Below are 16013 nucleotides of genomic sequence, written 5' to 3' on the forward strand. Positions count from 1 at the left end.
CACTGCTTTTAGGACCAACCAGGATAATGCAACATTGCTTTCATGTGGCAAGAGAAGCTTATAAACAATACTATTACACTGATACACCACCAAAATTAAAGCCCTGCTCTGAGTCTCAGTTGCTCCCAGTGGCAGCCCACTTCCTTCGGACTTAGTATCTTCTCCAAAGGTCTACTGTAATACAGTGAACAGAGTCAATTTCTTTCTAACTAAACATTCATGGAATTTAATTACTCCAAACATAATGCCTATTACCTATTTCTGAAAAGAAGAGAAATTCCTTCCAGCTTTTGCTAATGTTCTTTTACCAAATGGTCTGCATTTCTTGTTTCACTTATCTGTATGTGCAAAATTACAGTTACAGCAGAGCAGCTCCAGATCACAATTCACCCAGAAACCTGAAAGCTTTTTTCCCCCAGATGTTTCTCCATAGCTTTGTTTTATTTTTTTGGTCAAAAATTATTGGGACTTTTCTCCCCCTTCTCCCTGAAAAAATTCAGATTGTGAGCTCACCCATACAGACTGAGACTAAAACCTCCAGAGTGGATTAACTCAGCCAGAAATGATCTCAGCAGTGAAACATCACAAGGGGCAGTCACATTCTCAGCAGCTTCAATACAGAAGTTTGGGTTTGGTTTTTTGTGGGTTTTAAAAAAATTGTTATTATTAAAAGGGATGCCGTTTCTCTGCATCAGAAAGGAGAAGGACTTGGGGATGTTGGTTGACCAGAAGCTCAGCAAGACCCAGCAATGTGCCCTTTCAGCCCAGAAAGCCAACCACATCCTGGGCTACATCAAAAGCAGCGTGGCCAGCAGGTCCAGGGAGGCGATTGTCCCCCTCTGCTCCGCTCTGGTGAGACCCCACCTGGGGTACCAAGTCCAGCTCCGGGCCCCCAGCGCAAGGAGGACACGGACCTGTTGGAGCGAGTCCAGAGGAGGCTGTGAAGATGATCAGGGGGCTGGAGCACCTCTCCTGTGAGGACAGGCTGAGGGAGTTGGGGTTGTTCAGCCTGGGGAAGGGAAGGTGCCAGGGACACCTTACAGCGACCTTTCAGTATTTAAAGGGGGCTTATAAGAAAGATGGGGACAGACTTTTTAGTAGGGCCTGTAGCAACAGGACAAGGGGTAACGGTTTTAAACTGAAAGCGGGTAGAGTCAGATGAGTTAGTAGGAAGGAATTCTGTACTGCGAGGGTGGTGAGGCACTGGCACAGGCTGCCCAGAGAAGCTGTGGATGCCCCATCCCTGGAAGTGTTCAAGGCCAGGCTGGATGGGGCTTTGAGCAACCTGGTCTATCTAGTGGGAGGTGTCCCTGCCCATGGCAGGGGGGTTGGAACTAGATGATCTTTAAGGTCCCTTCCAACCCAAACCATTCTATGACCCGTGTCTTATCTGGAATAAACATCCTGGTACTGGAAGAAAACACATTTTTGCTTTCCTAACTCCATTTTCTCACTTTCATCACCTTCTTGAGAGCCTCTTAATGATTTCTCAAGCCACCTTCTGCACTTCATTAACAGACTGTCTCTGCAAATAACATTGTTTAAAACACAGGGACCTCTGCCATGGGACAAGGACTCATTTCACCACCCAGGTGACCCAGCCCCAGAACAGCCCTTCCCCAGGCTCAGCGCCTCTTGACTTAAAGCAGCTCCTAGGCAGCTCGACTGGGACAAGCCAGGAGGTCACTCTCCCAGTGAAACAAGGACCAGGTTTATTATGGCACTTATCTAGGGGCAAATGCCAGTCAGGTCAAACCTCAGAGACCCTCAGGACCTGCAGAAGCAGCTGGCACCAAGCCAATAGGAAGATGCTCTTTTCCCTCAATCGTTTCCCCTTGATGCTCCACCTTCGGAGAGGTCAGAGGCTGCTGCTCCCCCCCAAAAACATTAATAGCCAAAGCTACAGAATATCCCTGACCCAAAGGTCTGTGACAATCCAAACTCCTCCAACCTTTAGACCCCACAGTTTACATAAATGCCTTTTTAACCCTTTTTTCTTTACACATGACAGCAAGGCAAGCCCCAAGAAATTGCCACATCCAACATGCCCAGCAATTTCTTCCAAAGCATGTGCATAGGCTACAAGGAAGCCCACCCCCCCTCCCCAGCTATCCCAGGTGTAGGATGCTTTCTTCCTGCTTCCCCTTCAGCCACTCAACCATCATTAGTGAAGGACCTTTCCTTCCACAACAAATAAAGGTCATCTGCCGACAAGCACCTGTTGCCATGACCTGAAGGCATTCTTCACGCTTCTCTCACCTTGCCAAAGGTTTTTCCAACGTTTTTCTTGGTCCTTCATGTATTTTGAGGTACTCCATCTCAGCAAAAATGACACAGTCCGTTAAGAGGTAGAACAAAACCTGCTTTCCTGTAGATTTGCTGCTCAAAATATTCACGCCCACATGGCGTTTGTGTTCCCCAATAGTAGGTGGCAAGTGTTATGCTGGTGATTTTTTTAGTGGGATGTTAATAGATCCTCTCACTGGCCAACCAGCTCGCCTAGATAAAAACTTCATCGCTAATTTCCTGATCAGGCAGCCACTTAATTGCAAGACATCTACTTCTGAGTCGAAGAGTGGGAGGGCTGCAGACACAAACAGCACGACTGGAAAAAAAATAATCTGGATTTTCTGTAGGAAGTAGAGCTAAAAAAAAGGAATCTCCCCCAAACAAACAAACCCCCAAATAAGCCAGACAGCCAAAAGATAAATCCATTGGGATTTTTGGTGTCTTAGGCACAGGAGCTCCTCTTGATGTATGGACCAAGGAGATGCTGTGCCCATAGTCCCTCCTGTGAAGGGGCTGGAGCCCACAGCTGCTCCTGGGGCAGGGGGCACAGCAATGCCTCTCTCCTCCTGTATCCCATATATAGCATCGTCCCTGCGGGCTGCAAGCAGATGGTTACCAAGCTGACAGGTTGCAAACAGCTCCGTAGAGCCTGTCAGGGAATCAGACATTGTCTCCATGCTTTTAGTTTTGGAAACAAAAGATGACTCCCAGCTAAAACAGTTTACTGTGGGACCTCCCCACTCCCCCTATTTTTGGATTTCTTTTTAAAAGCACTTCAATCTAGCTCATATTGCTTAGGTCTGAAGTCTATACAACTCTCTGGGATGCTTGCACATAACTTTTTCCACTCCAAGAAGGCGAAAATGGATCTTTTCATCTGACTCTCCTCTCCACAGTTGGAAGGAGAGCAGAAGGACAGCCGTGGTGCAAGGCACACCAACCACTGTGCTTTTCCAGCAAGCTGCAGGCACTCGCTTCCCTGCAAAAAGTTTCTTCCCTTCACTTCCTATAAAACTTGCAAACACCCTGAACTCAGGGCAACCCAGTGAAGCTTCTTCCCAGCATCCCTGCCATTTATTTATAGGAGCCCCAAGGGCTTGGAAACAGTCCTGGACTCCAGCCCTAAATACATGGGACAGCAGTGACACCACAGAGTGCCAGGCAGGGAGCCAAATCAGCTTTTAGGGTAGGTTTGGTTTTTTTAAAATCATCCTTCAGTAGGACACGCTGGATACCCCCCCACACCTACCGGGATGCAAAGCACAGCCAGACTGCAGGACTCCAGCTTCTTTTGCTTCCCCACTGGTTTTGCTCTGCAACTTGACCCTCGCAGAAACATATGGTTTACATTCTCCCCCCTATACTTTCCATAGACTCACACACACTCTCCTTCCCCGCCTCCCACAGGCGCACAAATCCAAGCTCTTTTCTCTTTAAGCAAGAAATTGTGCCCGCAGCCCTCCCCGTCACTCTCTAAGGGAAGGAGACAGTCACAGGCAGACCGGGAGAGGCTGCAGTAAAACTCCTCGGCCGAGACTGCTAAGTGGGCTTTGCTATTTCATGCAGGGGTCATTAACAGCCCGGGTGGATCTGCTGCGTCCTCTTATAGCCAGTCCATAAATACTAATGAAAACAGAGCTAGTGTGTCATTGGGATATGGAGACCGAAAGGGGGAGGGAGCAAGCACGTGCACAACAAAAACCCGCTCTGCAAGCAGAGCTTTGCCTTCCCCAGCCAGCCGGAGACCACCGAAAAGCTGCCCTGCTCAAGCCTCCCCGCTAGCAGGAGAGGCCAGAAACCGCAGCAATCCCTTAGGATGCAGGGACAGCAAACGGGCACAGCAATGCCCAGGCACTGCAGGATGCCGGTGGTCGGAGGATGCTCGAAGGGCAGGCACTGGAAGCCAGCAGGGTTAACAGCAACTTCACTTCCTCTTTTCCCCTCTCTGCTTGCAAAAATCATCTTTTCTTTTCTTGTTAGGCAGTTTTCATCTAATTTTCTGCTTCATCCAGCAGCCAGGCTTTTCCCCGTAAAAAGACGATGGCAGCCTAAGCCGGTTTTTGTTCAGCCAGAGGACCGATCCAGTGGGAAATGGCAAGAGGGATTTTTACGGAGCATTACTTTGCCTTACCAACAAGCAAGGCACCACTTTCCCCCAGCCGGCGTTGCAGGATGAAGTTAAAAATTCACAAGGGCCCTCGTACCCACTTCCTTTTTCTAGCATCCTTAAAACACCACACTCTAGAGGAGCCTTGCAGAGCCTGGGAGGGCTGTGGGATGGATGGATGGATGGATGCCCCTGGCCAAAACAGCACAAGCTGTGATAGAAACCAGAAGCCTTGCAGTCTGTGAGCCCAACTGCCTTTGCAAAGCATACCGAGCATTGCTGGCGCGCCTGCGTACCCCACACCATCCTCCTGGCCATGGCCGATAAACACCACAGCAACAAAACCCAAAGACACTCTGAATCTTTGTATTTACAGCAGCACAGGACAAGCAAGCTTGACAGTTTCTTGGAGCCGAGCACAGCATGAATTCCCCTTAGCAGGTACTCTAAAACCACACTTTAAAAAAATATCTATTTTTGATCTGTTGTGTTTTTAGGATTGGCGTTATTCAAGGTTTTAGCTGGACAGATGAGGCCTCACAGTAACCTGTGGCTTTCCCTACAACGTACCCCCAGGATCCTTCCCCGATAGGTGGGACCCCATCTGCAAAGCTGGCGTGTGGGTTTTTCCATCCCCGGCAGGACCAGCCCCAACACGCCCCAGACTCCTGGGGTTTTGTTGTAAACTACAAAGGAACCTGCCCAATTTGCCCCAGTTTGCATAACCAGTTTATCCCAAGCATTTGTTTTAAAAACTCAACTCTTGTTAGTCACTGTTCAGCCCAAACAAAACCCAACCCTCTTCCCAGCTTTTGGATCTCGCTTTTCCAGCTTTGGGCAGAGCCAACATTTTTATCTTCGTGTATAAATTTCAGAGTCTGAAATATGTGCCTCAGTACCTTGTTTGAGGTATATTTAACAGGGTAGCCAAAGTACCCATGACTCAGGACAGAGATTAACGGTGGGGCTGTACCTCCTGCAACCCAAAACTGGGCCACCAAGCTATGGCACCACAGTGGGACTTCAACATGCAAAGCCTCCACAGCCACACCTCCCAGCCTTGCTCGATTCACCCAAGCACAGACTAGTCATTCACCGGTAGCAAATCACTTAGAGACAGATGTGCAAAAAAAAAAAAGAGGGACTAAAAAGGGGGAGTAAAGTTTTATAGCCATTGGCAGCCCTCACCCCGGCACCATCACACTCCGGACCCCGGTCACCCAAGCAACTCCTTGCTGCACAGCTGTGCTGTCAAATCCCCTCTCCTGAAACAAATCCCTTTAGTGCCAACACTAGAGCACAGAAGAAGGCATTTGCAGGGCTCTGACTGCAGAAAAGCAGCCAAAATGATGTTCCGCTGGCATCACGTGTCCTCCAGGAAAACGTGCTTCCACAAACAAGTCAAGCGTCTCCTCCTAAAGACCGGGGGAAGATGATAGGAACTGGAGATCCAGGTGGAAACGTATGGGTGGAGATGGTGGGGGAGCCCAAATTGCCACCTCTTCTTCCTTCCAGCCCGAAGCACTAGCCCGCAGCCCCAGCGGTGCCGGCAGAGCTGGGCATGCACCCAGCAGCAACACCATGTCACCAAGTGCATAGACTGGTGCAACTCAGAGGAGATGCTACGGAGCCATGTAGGGATGTCACAGCCCCACTGAGGAGCTCCCAAACACTGGGAACAGCTCACTTCCAGCCTAATGCACATTTTCAGCAATACCTCGCCAACTCTAGGAAGATGTCCTCTGCTCAGGTCTCAAAGCGGAACAGTCAGGACATTTAAGCTTTTCCAAGATAGGCTGGAAGAGAAAACCCTTCAAGAAGCCTAGTACCCAATGCAGCAACCCAGACCGCTGATCATTTTTAATTGCAGTGTAATTGGACTTTGGAGCCATGCTTTAATTTTAAGCATGTTTCTACATTTCACATCTGTCAAGGGGGAAAGAAAAACCTTCAAAATGATATTCTAGTGCCGGCACGCCATAGCACCATCCAGCAATTGTAAGAACAGCTGTGCCGAGCAGGAAGGCAAAGGTACTCGCACCTTGAGCGGCATCCCCAGCCTGTTTGGGATAAACAGGGGTGGAGGGAGGCAGCTGGGATCCCACACCTGGGCAGCGGCCATCCGAAATGAGGCAATGGCCCCAGGCCAGACCACAGCAGACAGCATGGCCACATTGCAAGATCCACCCTCATGACCAGCACTAATTACTAGCTTCACTTGCAGGCCCTGCAAAGCCTTCAGAGATGCCCCTCCAGGTGAGGGTGGGGATGCTTGCTCGGCTCCATTTGGCTACGTGGATGAAAAGCAAGCAGCAGATCGCACTTTTTTTTTTTTTTTTTTTGCTCGTTTTAAATAGCAACCACTTTCTGGCTGCTGGAAAACACCCTCCTTCTGTTCTTGAAGCCAACCCAAACAGACAGAGCCAATAACGCAGCCGGGTGACAGCGTAGGATGGTGAGGTCTCCACAGGGGATAACAGGCACGCAGAGGAGATCAGCCCCCGCTCACAGACCATGCGAGGCAGGGACAAGACCCCCTCAAGATGGCAGAGAGGCAGGGCCAATGAACCCAGTGGAAGGAAGCTCTGTTCATCCATCTCCATAAAACCCCCTGAAGCCCCATTCCTCTGTCCTCCAACCGGGGGTCACCAACACCCAAAGGAAGAACTACCACTTCCCAGCACACCACGTAAGTCCACCAGCAAACCACACAGTCAACAAAGCAAGGTCTGCTGCTGAGGACCTTCTTGGTGCCTTCGTTTTAAACTTCTGGTATCACGTTCAGCCACTGCTAGGTGCATGTGCTCATGTGTGTCACTGGTCACAAATAAGCCCAAAATCTCACAGCCTAGAAAGCACTGAGGACACCCGCTGACAGCAACCTCAGACAGGAGACAGCAACACTGCATCCCAGGCGTGCCCCTTCTCCCATTTAAATCTGTCCCGAGGAGTTTCTGGGCTCTCTAGCCTCCTGCCTAAGGAAAACTCCCACGTTATACAATGCAACACAACCCTTTTTAATAGCCTCCCGCCTCCGCAAGCCACCCGGCCGGGAAGCCTGGGTATATTTTACAACGTTTTGTCCCTCCACCCTACCACCACCCAGGAGACGCGGATACACTGAGGAGCCCACCCAGAGGTGGACAGCCCATACAACTCCTTAAGTCATGCAGAGGGACATGTAGAGGCATGCAAGTGCTGCCAACCGAGGAGGGAGTGTGGCAAGAAGGGGGCAACTGGGGATAATTTCCAGGCCAGTGGCAGCTCTCAGGGAGGAAAGTCGCTCTGCAAAAGGAAAGACTCACAAAGCAACAGCAGGACAAAGGCAGGGTGGAGAAAATCTTGCTCTCATCTTAGCCATGCTCCCTGCCCAGTGCAAACCTCCCCCTTGCAAGGCTCCTATCATTCAACAGCCACCACATCTGTCTCCATACAACTTCAATGGGGAGGGATGCCTGGTGGGAAGAAGCATCATCATGCCTTACAAGCGTGTTCCCTATGCACCCCCCTGCACTCAAATCCCCTCACACACGTTTTACCTGCACCTGACAGCCACTTGGTTCAATATACCAAGGTGTGCTGAATCCCATCCCTAGGGCAAGCCAGACCATCCAAAACAATCCTGCACCTCCATGCAGTGACATCAATACCAAGAGCATTTCTCCACCTCTATGGAAGTTTTGGGGGGTTCCCTCCCTGCTCCGCATCCTATGCTATCCACCCGCACAGATCCTCCAGTTGAAGACGCCACCCATAGCATTGCTTCTGCAGAGCCCCAAAACCTGCCTGGGCGCTGGACATCTGCACTCAGAAGCCCTCACCTCTCCTCCTGTGGTGGCCTCCACTCAAGGGAAAGGCAGATGGATCTAATATGCATTAAACGTCTCAAAATGAGATTTTCCACGCTCTTTCAAAAGGAAACAATCCCTCAGTTTTCTCACTTGGCACAGGCTTGTGAAGGAGGGGAGCCGGGGGGGTGGGCATAAAAGGTTACTCATGGGACCTTTAAGGAAACCACACCAGTGGGACCCCCCGGAAGCATAAGGGATGCCGGGATCTGACTTTTGTGTCTCACTTGAGGGGTTTATACCAATTATGACTGCCGATGCTTGCAGCCCTGGGTATTTGGCCATGGAAGGGATCACTCACAATGCAAACAAGCCCTTTTCCTCCTCCTGGCTCTTACGGGAATAAATAGAGCAGAGAAGTGAGGGCAGATGTGCTATATGTGTGTATATACACATGTATATGGGCTGCTGCTCATCAGACTTGTGGGAAGAGGTATGAAGGGGGAGAAGGAGACCCACAAAGATGCTCTGCAAATCTATATAGGTCTTCTTCCTTACCTGAAGACTCACTCCTCCAGAGAAAGGGACAGCCCGGACCCCAAATGTAAGCAGAAGAAAAGCAGAGTTTGAGGCTAGAGTTCTGCACAGTTTGCTTCTTGTATAACCAGGTATATTACTCTTTAATAAGTATCTTAACTTGTGTCCTCTATCTCCCAGGGTAAAACAAACAAAACTAAAAAAATAAATAAATAAATATCAAACAACCAGCACCGCCTTTAAACTTAAGCAATGCTAAAGGGGAAAAAACTGACTCATATAATTTGCTTTATTTGCTTTTTAGATCCTGGGGACTATGTCAGCCCCCTCTATCCAGTCCAAGCCCTGCATGACAGGCAATGGAATGCACCTCCCAAGATTTTGCCTGCACAAATCCAGCTCCAGGAGGAAGCCTTGTCTCATGGTCACAGCCCAGTTTTGGGACTCCTGTGTCACCACAATTCCTGCCCCACAGCCTTCCATCCCTGTGCACGTGCCCCAGGAAGCTTTGCAACCACCCCCAGGGCTTGGGACCTGGTAGTTCCTCCTCCTCACAGCAAAGGGTAAGGCCAGAAATGTATTAGCTGGGAAGGAAATATTTCCCAGCACCTAAACAAGCAGGTGCTTGGTCATCAGTCCCCTCTGGAGAGGGCCTCAGGGCTGAAGCAGGAGGAGGGAAGACAGTGGCCTCTGTCGATGCTCCAGGCAGGGAGGCAAGGGAAGAGACCCTGCAGAGCCCAAGCCCATGGGCCAAGAGAAGATGGGACACAGAGTCCACACCAAAGACAAAAACACTTTCTCCCTCTTGAGCTGCAAGACGCCCTGCCTGCCGCTGAGCATTGCGGTGGCATGTGGCTTGCTTCGCTTGCATACTTCTTCCCCTTCCCCATCTGAATTTGTCCATGGAGCCCAACACTGAAAGAACAGGGAGCCAAACGGTCCCTTTACTAGGTTTACCCCAAGGTACACTCCCAACCACCAAAAGTTTGGGTTAAGGCTTACAGCTTCAACACCCACCAAGTTACACCAGGTAGCAGCACCTGGAGCCCCAGTTTGGGGATGAGGACCAGGACCTACCACCCCCAGCTGTTTAACTGCAAACCTAACCCAGATAACACACCCCCGTGGGTCTGGGGGAGCTCGCTGCCAAAGGGAACAGCCCCCCACCCCCCCCACACCCAAAAAATAATAAAAAAAAAAAATAAAAAAAAAAAAAGGATGAGGCGAGCCAGCAGGTCTGGGAGAAGCCAAAGGCAGTGGGGAGCAGAGGAGACCCAAGCGGGGCCGTGTCGGGCTGCAGCGGGGAGGGACTAGCAGGAGATTAAAGGCAGCATGCAGGACACGCTGGAGCAAGCCCTGTGCTAAATAATTCCTGCTTCCCTTCCCTTCCCTCATTTTCCAGCGTGGCTTTGCCCAGCCTTTCCCAGCCTGGCTCGTGTTTGATCTCAAGGGCTCGCTCTGCCTTTCCCTTGCCTCCAACCACCCAATGCAACCCAGAGCTGCCTTGCTATGACCCGCTGAGCTGCCCCAGCTCCATCAAAAAAAAAACCAAAAAAGCAGCTCCTACATGAAAAAGCAAATAGCAAAGGGGGAAAAAAAATCCCCTAAAAATCCAAGCTCAGCAACCATGTGGCTGCTACCAGCCCAGCCCAGCGGTTTGGGAGGAGAGGGGATGGGGAACGGGCTCGGGAGGAGGAGAAGGTAGCTCTTCCCCTCTGCTGAGGAGCAGGTCCAGGGCTGCCAGCCCAGTGCATTCCTGCGTCGTGAGTCAGGCCTCCGAAAAACCAGGAGGCTTCAAAAATAATACTCCGTGCAGCCAGGATGCTTTGCTTGCTTTCTGGCTCCCCAGTCTCCCCTGTGCACGCAGCCTCTGTTTTTAGCATTTTGCTCCCCAACGGGACCAAAATGGACTTAAACCAAAACCCAGCCGGGACCCTCAAGAACATCACCCTCCATGCTGAGACCGCAGCACGAACTAAAAGGAAACCCACACTCCAAAACTGCCTCAACAGTAAAAATCCAAGCATGAGCCAAGCCTGCAGGGCTGCAGGGACAGTGAGACTGAGGATTTAGGGAGTGTTAGGGAGGGTGCTGCATTCAGCCAGGGGCCTCCAGGCTCCTACCAAGAGAGGTCCCTCAGAGGGCGGGTGTGAAACCAGACATCAGAACAGTTTTATGGGGCTTTCTGCCTCACCCAAGTCAAAGCTCTGCATTTCCCAGCCCTAGTGTAGCCCCGCTGCAGGTCATACAGGATTTTTTCCCAGTGCCCTGGCTTAAGGCAAGTAGCCACATCACTCAAAAGTTACAGGTTCATCACTCTTGGGGCCCCACAAAGGCTCTGGTTTGGAGGGAAAAGCATCTCGCACAGCATTTCCTGTAGGTCTTGAGCTCTGGCAGAGCCAGGGAAGGGTCACCCCAGCTCCCTTCACCCCAGTGTGAACAGCAGGAGGAATGAGTCTTCATGCCACCAGAGAGAGACACCCCCCAACCCAGCATCCAAAGGGCCAGGGCTGTGTCAGCTCACTGCCACCGCGCTCTGACTCACAAGCAGGGGTGGCTTGCACAATACAACTGATTACAACAAATTACAGCTTTGCATATTAAGGAAAACCAAAGTCAGAGGCAGTGGGCCTCAGAATGCCACAGTGGGGCCGATGGCAGCCAGCGAGCAGCTCAGGCATCCCTTGCACCCGTATTAATCTCTTTGATTCCCAAGGCAAGACCCACGGGTGGAATGGCAGGAGGGGACAGAGGGAATGGGCTGGTGATTTATGCCTCCCCCGCTTCGCTCCTGCAAATGTTTTCACTCGCATTAGCATCGCTAAAGCCGGGAGGATATAAGTGAATAGGAAACAGCAGGAACCTGTGGCTTTACGGCACCAACATCTGCTGTAATGAACTCCTCGCAGACTCCAGACAGCCCCTTCCATCCTCACCTCGCAGCCCGGCACTTCCTGCCACCTCCCCGGCACCAGCTTGCAAGCCTGGCTTTGGCCAAGGAAGCCTGGCTCACCGACTCTTCTGGTAACTAACGGGGCTGGCAGGCTGATCCCACCGAACCCAGACATGCTGGGAGGGAGAAAGCCACAGGGCTGAGCAGTTGAAAGTGCTGCTGCTGCTGGAAGTGGAAGCAAAACCAAGCTCCTTGCATCATCTTGGCTCACTTAAGTGACCTAAAATACAGATTATTTTTTTTTTAATTATTCCTGTTGAGCTAGAACAGGGACAGAAAGGGAGCCAGCATACATAGCACCAAAAGGACCCATGGGACCTTACAGAGAAGAGGAGATAAAGGACGCAGCTGGACTCTCCAAGCTGCTTACTGGGTCAGCAGTAGTGCACTTTTGATTTCTAAACAGAGAAAATGCAATCTGGATTTCTCCCTGCCCCCCAGCTATCACCTCCAAGAAATTCTGCCTTCTCCAAAATAGTACTTTTCCATTTATCTCCTTTTTTCGTTGTTTCACTACTTCATTCTGCCACTATCATGCACAGACATCACCTACTTCTAAAAGAGAAAGGGCTCCATAACCAAGAAGCTAAAGGAGAAGGGGACCAAAAAGCCAGAGCAGATCCTTCCACATACCGCTGTCCTCAAGAGAGCAAGCCTCCACCTCCTGCAAGGGCAGGCTTTGCTGATGAGCAACAGGTCTTGGAGCATCTCTCCCCCACCACCTGCACGCAATGACAGTGGCAGGCAGGCAGTCTGCTACCGGCGTGCATGAGCCCGTGACCCACGCCAGTGGGGAACAGCAGTGTCGATATCCCCCCTCTCTCCCTCCCCAGGTGTTTTCCTGTGGTACAGCAGAGGGATGGAAGGACAGCCCTTCACCACGATGGCAGTGTCACGCTGCCTGCAAAAACCCCTTGTCACCTAAGCCCCCCCTTCAACATCATCACCCTCTGGGTTTCAACAGCCTTTCTGCAACCTCTGTGCAGCCAGCGTCGTGGGGAAAGGCCCCCAAGCAAGCTCAAAATCCTCACACCAAGTTGTTTTCCTATTGAGCGTAGCACACACAAGCAGAACGAGGCATGGTGAGCAGCCCAGCAGGCAAAGCCCCAGGAGCGGGAGAGGGGGATGTGGGTGGGAGCTGGGGTTCCCCCAGCAGCAGAGGAGAGCACAGCAGCCGTCCTGGGGATGAGTGGGCTGACTGCTTCTGGGTTTCAAACCCCAATACAAAACAACACTTCTCCCCCCCTCCCCACTATTGCAAAACCCAACATAAACAATAAGTACATTCTCTGTTACTAAAAGAGAATTTTTTTTTTTTCCCGGGTGATGCCTTTCCCTCCCTCCTTAAAACCAGTGAAGGGCAGAGCAGGGAACAGATTATCACCGGAGCTAAGCACCATCTCAGCTCTCTCCTCTGCACCACCTCATGCAATTTCTACACAACACTCCTGGAGAAACACCAATTATAGCTCTACCGCTAAAAACTTTATACACATTTACATATGCCAGATTAACAGCGTGCCTTTAGAAAGCTCCCCAGACTCAAACTGATCCAGCTTAGTCAGGTTTGACTTGTTTTTTCTTCTTCATCCCCTCCCTCCTGCCCAGTTTTATTTCAACCCCTGCATGAACTTGGTGCATGCAAAAAAGCACCACATGGGACAGGCACGGGGGTCCAGCACCACCAACACAGGTAACATCCCCACCCCACCCCAGCATCCCCAGGCCGCCTGGCCACAGCAAAAGCCAGACCCATAGCAGCCTGGCTAATCCAACCTGCCGAAGCCCCTGCCATCCACTGCACCCCACACTGTGTTGAGCCCCCAGACCCCCTCACTGCCCACCTCTACGACATAGCACTGCTCCCGGCCAAGCGGGACACCAGCTGCCAGCTCTCAAATCTCTCCCCTTCCAGCAAGGGAGAGTTTCTTCTGGCTGAAGGATGCTGCTGCAGCAACATCCAGGCCACTGAATAAGTCAATAGTGCCATTTCTGTTTTCCATTTGCCGAAACACACTAGATCTTTGTGTGGCAGAGGCAGAAAAAATATTAATCTAATTAAACTCCCTCCCAAAAATTCCTCGTCACCTTAATTATGCTTCAGAAAAGAAGGCTTGGTTCATTTTCCTAGAAAATCAGCTCGTCAGGAGACGCTTTTAACTACTAACAAGACCGATCTGTGCTGCACGCAGCTTTGCAACGCGCCCTCAAACCCTTGCCAGAAGCTGCGGGAAGCAAGCGACGGGCTCTCCTCCCGAGCTCCCGCGGGGATGACGACCTTGCCCATCACCGGAGCCCAGACAGTTACGGTTATGGTCTCTTCCAGCCTCTAAAAGCCATCAAACTTTATAGGGCTCCACTTCTGAGCTCTACACTTGAGGACATCTTTTTATAACTAGAGGATAAACGCCAGCACCTTTGCTTTGCCACTACCGAAGGATGATAAAGGGCAAAGTCCTGAGATGCAGAGGATGTTCACGAGTACCGGGGTGGGGGGGACGACGGGACGGGACACAAAAATATCGTGGAAAGGGCTGAATTTGATCACAGGAGTCCCAACGAGAGAGGGCAGCAGGAGAGACGTGCCTCTGTTTATTGTCTGTGGCTGGGATTACCAACGGAAGGGCTGGATTTAAGTGCATCTCTATCACAAGATTGGGTTGCGCACAGGAAACTTTGAAGAGCCATAGGAAAAGCCCACTTAACTGCCCGGCCATCAATAGCTGGGGTTATAAAAAGGCAGAAAAAAAAATTATCTAGGCTGAATAATTACTTATTTGACCCGCTGGGGAATCGCAGCCGGCGACACTACAAACAGGGCTCGGTTTGTTTTCCTTTTCCCAATCATTAAAAATATATGTATAAGAAAGCGGCGGGGCGGGCAGGGAGCGCCGTTGCCAGCCCGCACCCCCGGAGCATCCCCCGGAGCGCAGCGCGGCCCGGCTCCCCCCGCCCAGACCGCGCTCCCCTGCACACCCCTCAACCTTTGCATTAAAGCAAAAAAGGAAAGAAATGCCCTAAGGTTGGATCCCCCCCTCGCCCAGCTGCCCCTAAAAGGGGTAAACCGCAGCGAACTTTTTCTTGGAGGGGGAGGCAGCCCACCCACCCCCCGCCCCGAAAACTTCTGCCCGCTCCCCGGCCCCCCTACCTGCGGCGGCCAGCGCCCGGCGGAGCAGCAGCAGCAGGAGGAGGAGGATGGCGGCGGGGCGGCGGGGGCCGGGCGGCGGCATGGCGGCGGGGCCGGGAGCGGAGCGGCGCGGCGCTGCCTGCCCGCCCGCCTCGCCACACTGCCGGGCTGCCCGGCGCCGAGCGGGGCGGAGCGGGGCGCGGCCCGGCGGGGCGGAGCGGGGGCGGCACCGCCCCGCGCCTGCCGGGGGCTGCGGCCGGCCTCAGCTTCCCCCCCTCCATCATCATCATCATCATCATCACCTACCCCGTCCCGTGCGGCCGGGGAGGGGAGCGCACAGCCGAGCCAGGAGAGGGGCTGCCAGGCGCGGATGGAAAAGCCACGTTCAGCATCCGCCGCCGAGCCTGCCCTGCAGTGGGGACCTGCGGGCACCAGGGGGAGCCCCGCAACGCGCCCGGCGCCGGGTCCCCCCCGGGAGCCGCCGTGCCCGTCCTGCCGGCCCCCCTATGCCCGCCGTGCCCCCCCTGTGCCCGCCGCGGGGAGCGGCACGCCGGCAAAAACACCCGAACGCGTGAAGCGACGTGTCCTTTTGCCCCGAACGCTTTGAGTGCCGCAGGGTCACGTCCTGGACTGTCACAGCCCCCCCACACCCACCCGAGAACCGGCACAGGGACCCAGGCTGCAGAACGTGCCCGCAGGAGCGTGAAGAACCCAGACACGCACACACACAAATATAATTAAAAAATCCCAAGCCCAATATTCGCACACCGGGGGAGGTGTCCTGCAGCTGCTCCTCAGTATCTGAACATCTCCCTTCTTGCAAAGCATTAAAAATAAACTTACAGGTTTGCAAATTCTGAGCGGCGGGGTTGCGGTTTTCCACAGGGTGTCTCTCCTCTTAAATCCCCCCCGGCTCCCCGGAGGGGGCAGAGGGGCTCAGCCGTGCCCGGGCGAGGGGACAGCCCCGGGTTCAGCAGAGCAGCACCCCTGCTCACGCAGCAACGTCCCCACGAGCAGGGCTGCGAAGCGCTGGGTGGCAGCAAGAACAGCTCCTTCCACCAAGGGAAAAGGGGCTACCATTGCTGCCTGCAAATGGTTAAAATAGCATGGGAACTGCTAACAACTTTTAATTGCTGGCAGCTCCGCTCCTCCGGGGTAGGGCAGCGGGGTGAAGGAGCCCTGGCAGGCAGGCGGCAATTACAGCCCGTGCCC

General features: G+C 52.5%; 1 protein-coding gene across 3 annotated transcripts in view; it reads right to left on the reverse strand.

Moving 5' to 3' along the window:
- The window catches only part of UNC5B (unc-5 netrin receptor B), a 57720-nt gene extending 41915 nt beyond the window's left edge, over positions 1-15805 (reverse strand). For 2 of the 3 annotated variants that reach the window (XM_037400845.1, XM_037400844.1), the window contains exon 1: positions 14823-14945. In XM_037400845.1, coding sequence (XP_037256742.1) covers positions 14823-14904 — 82 coding nt within the window. In that variant the 5' untranslated portion in view covers positions 14905-14945. Of the gene's footprint in view, positions 1-14822; positions 14946-15644 lie in introns of those variants that run through there. The other variant, XM_037400846.1, reaches the window with a different exon arrangement.
- Between the last annotated feature and the right edge of the window lie 208 nt (positions 15806-16013).

Source organism: Falco rusticolus, chromosome 9 (genome assembly GCF_015220075.1).
Source record: "Falco rusticolus isolate bFalRus1 chromosome 9, bFalRus1.pri, whole genome shotgun sequence".
In the NCBI taxonomy this organism is placed as follows: domain Eukaryota; kingdom Metazoa; phylum Chordata; class Aves; order Falconiformes; family Falconidae; genus Falco; species Falco rusticolus.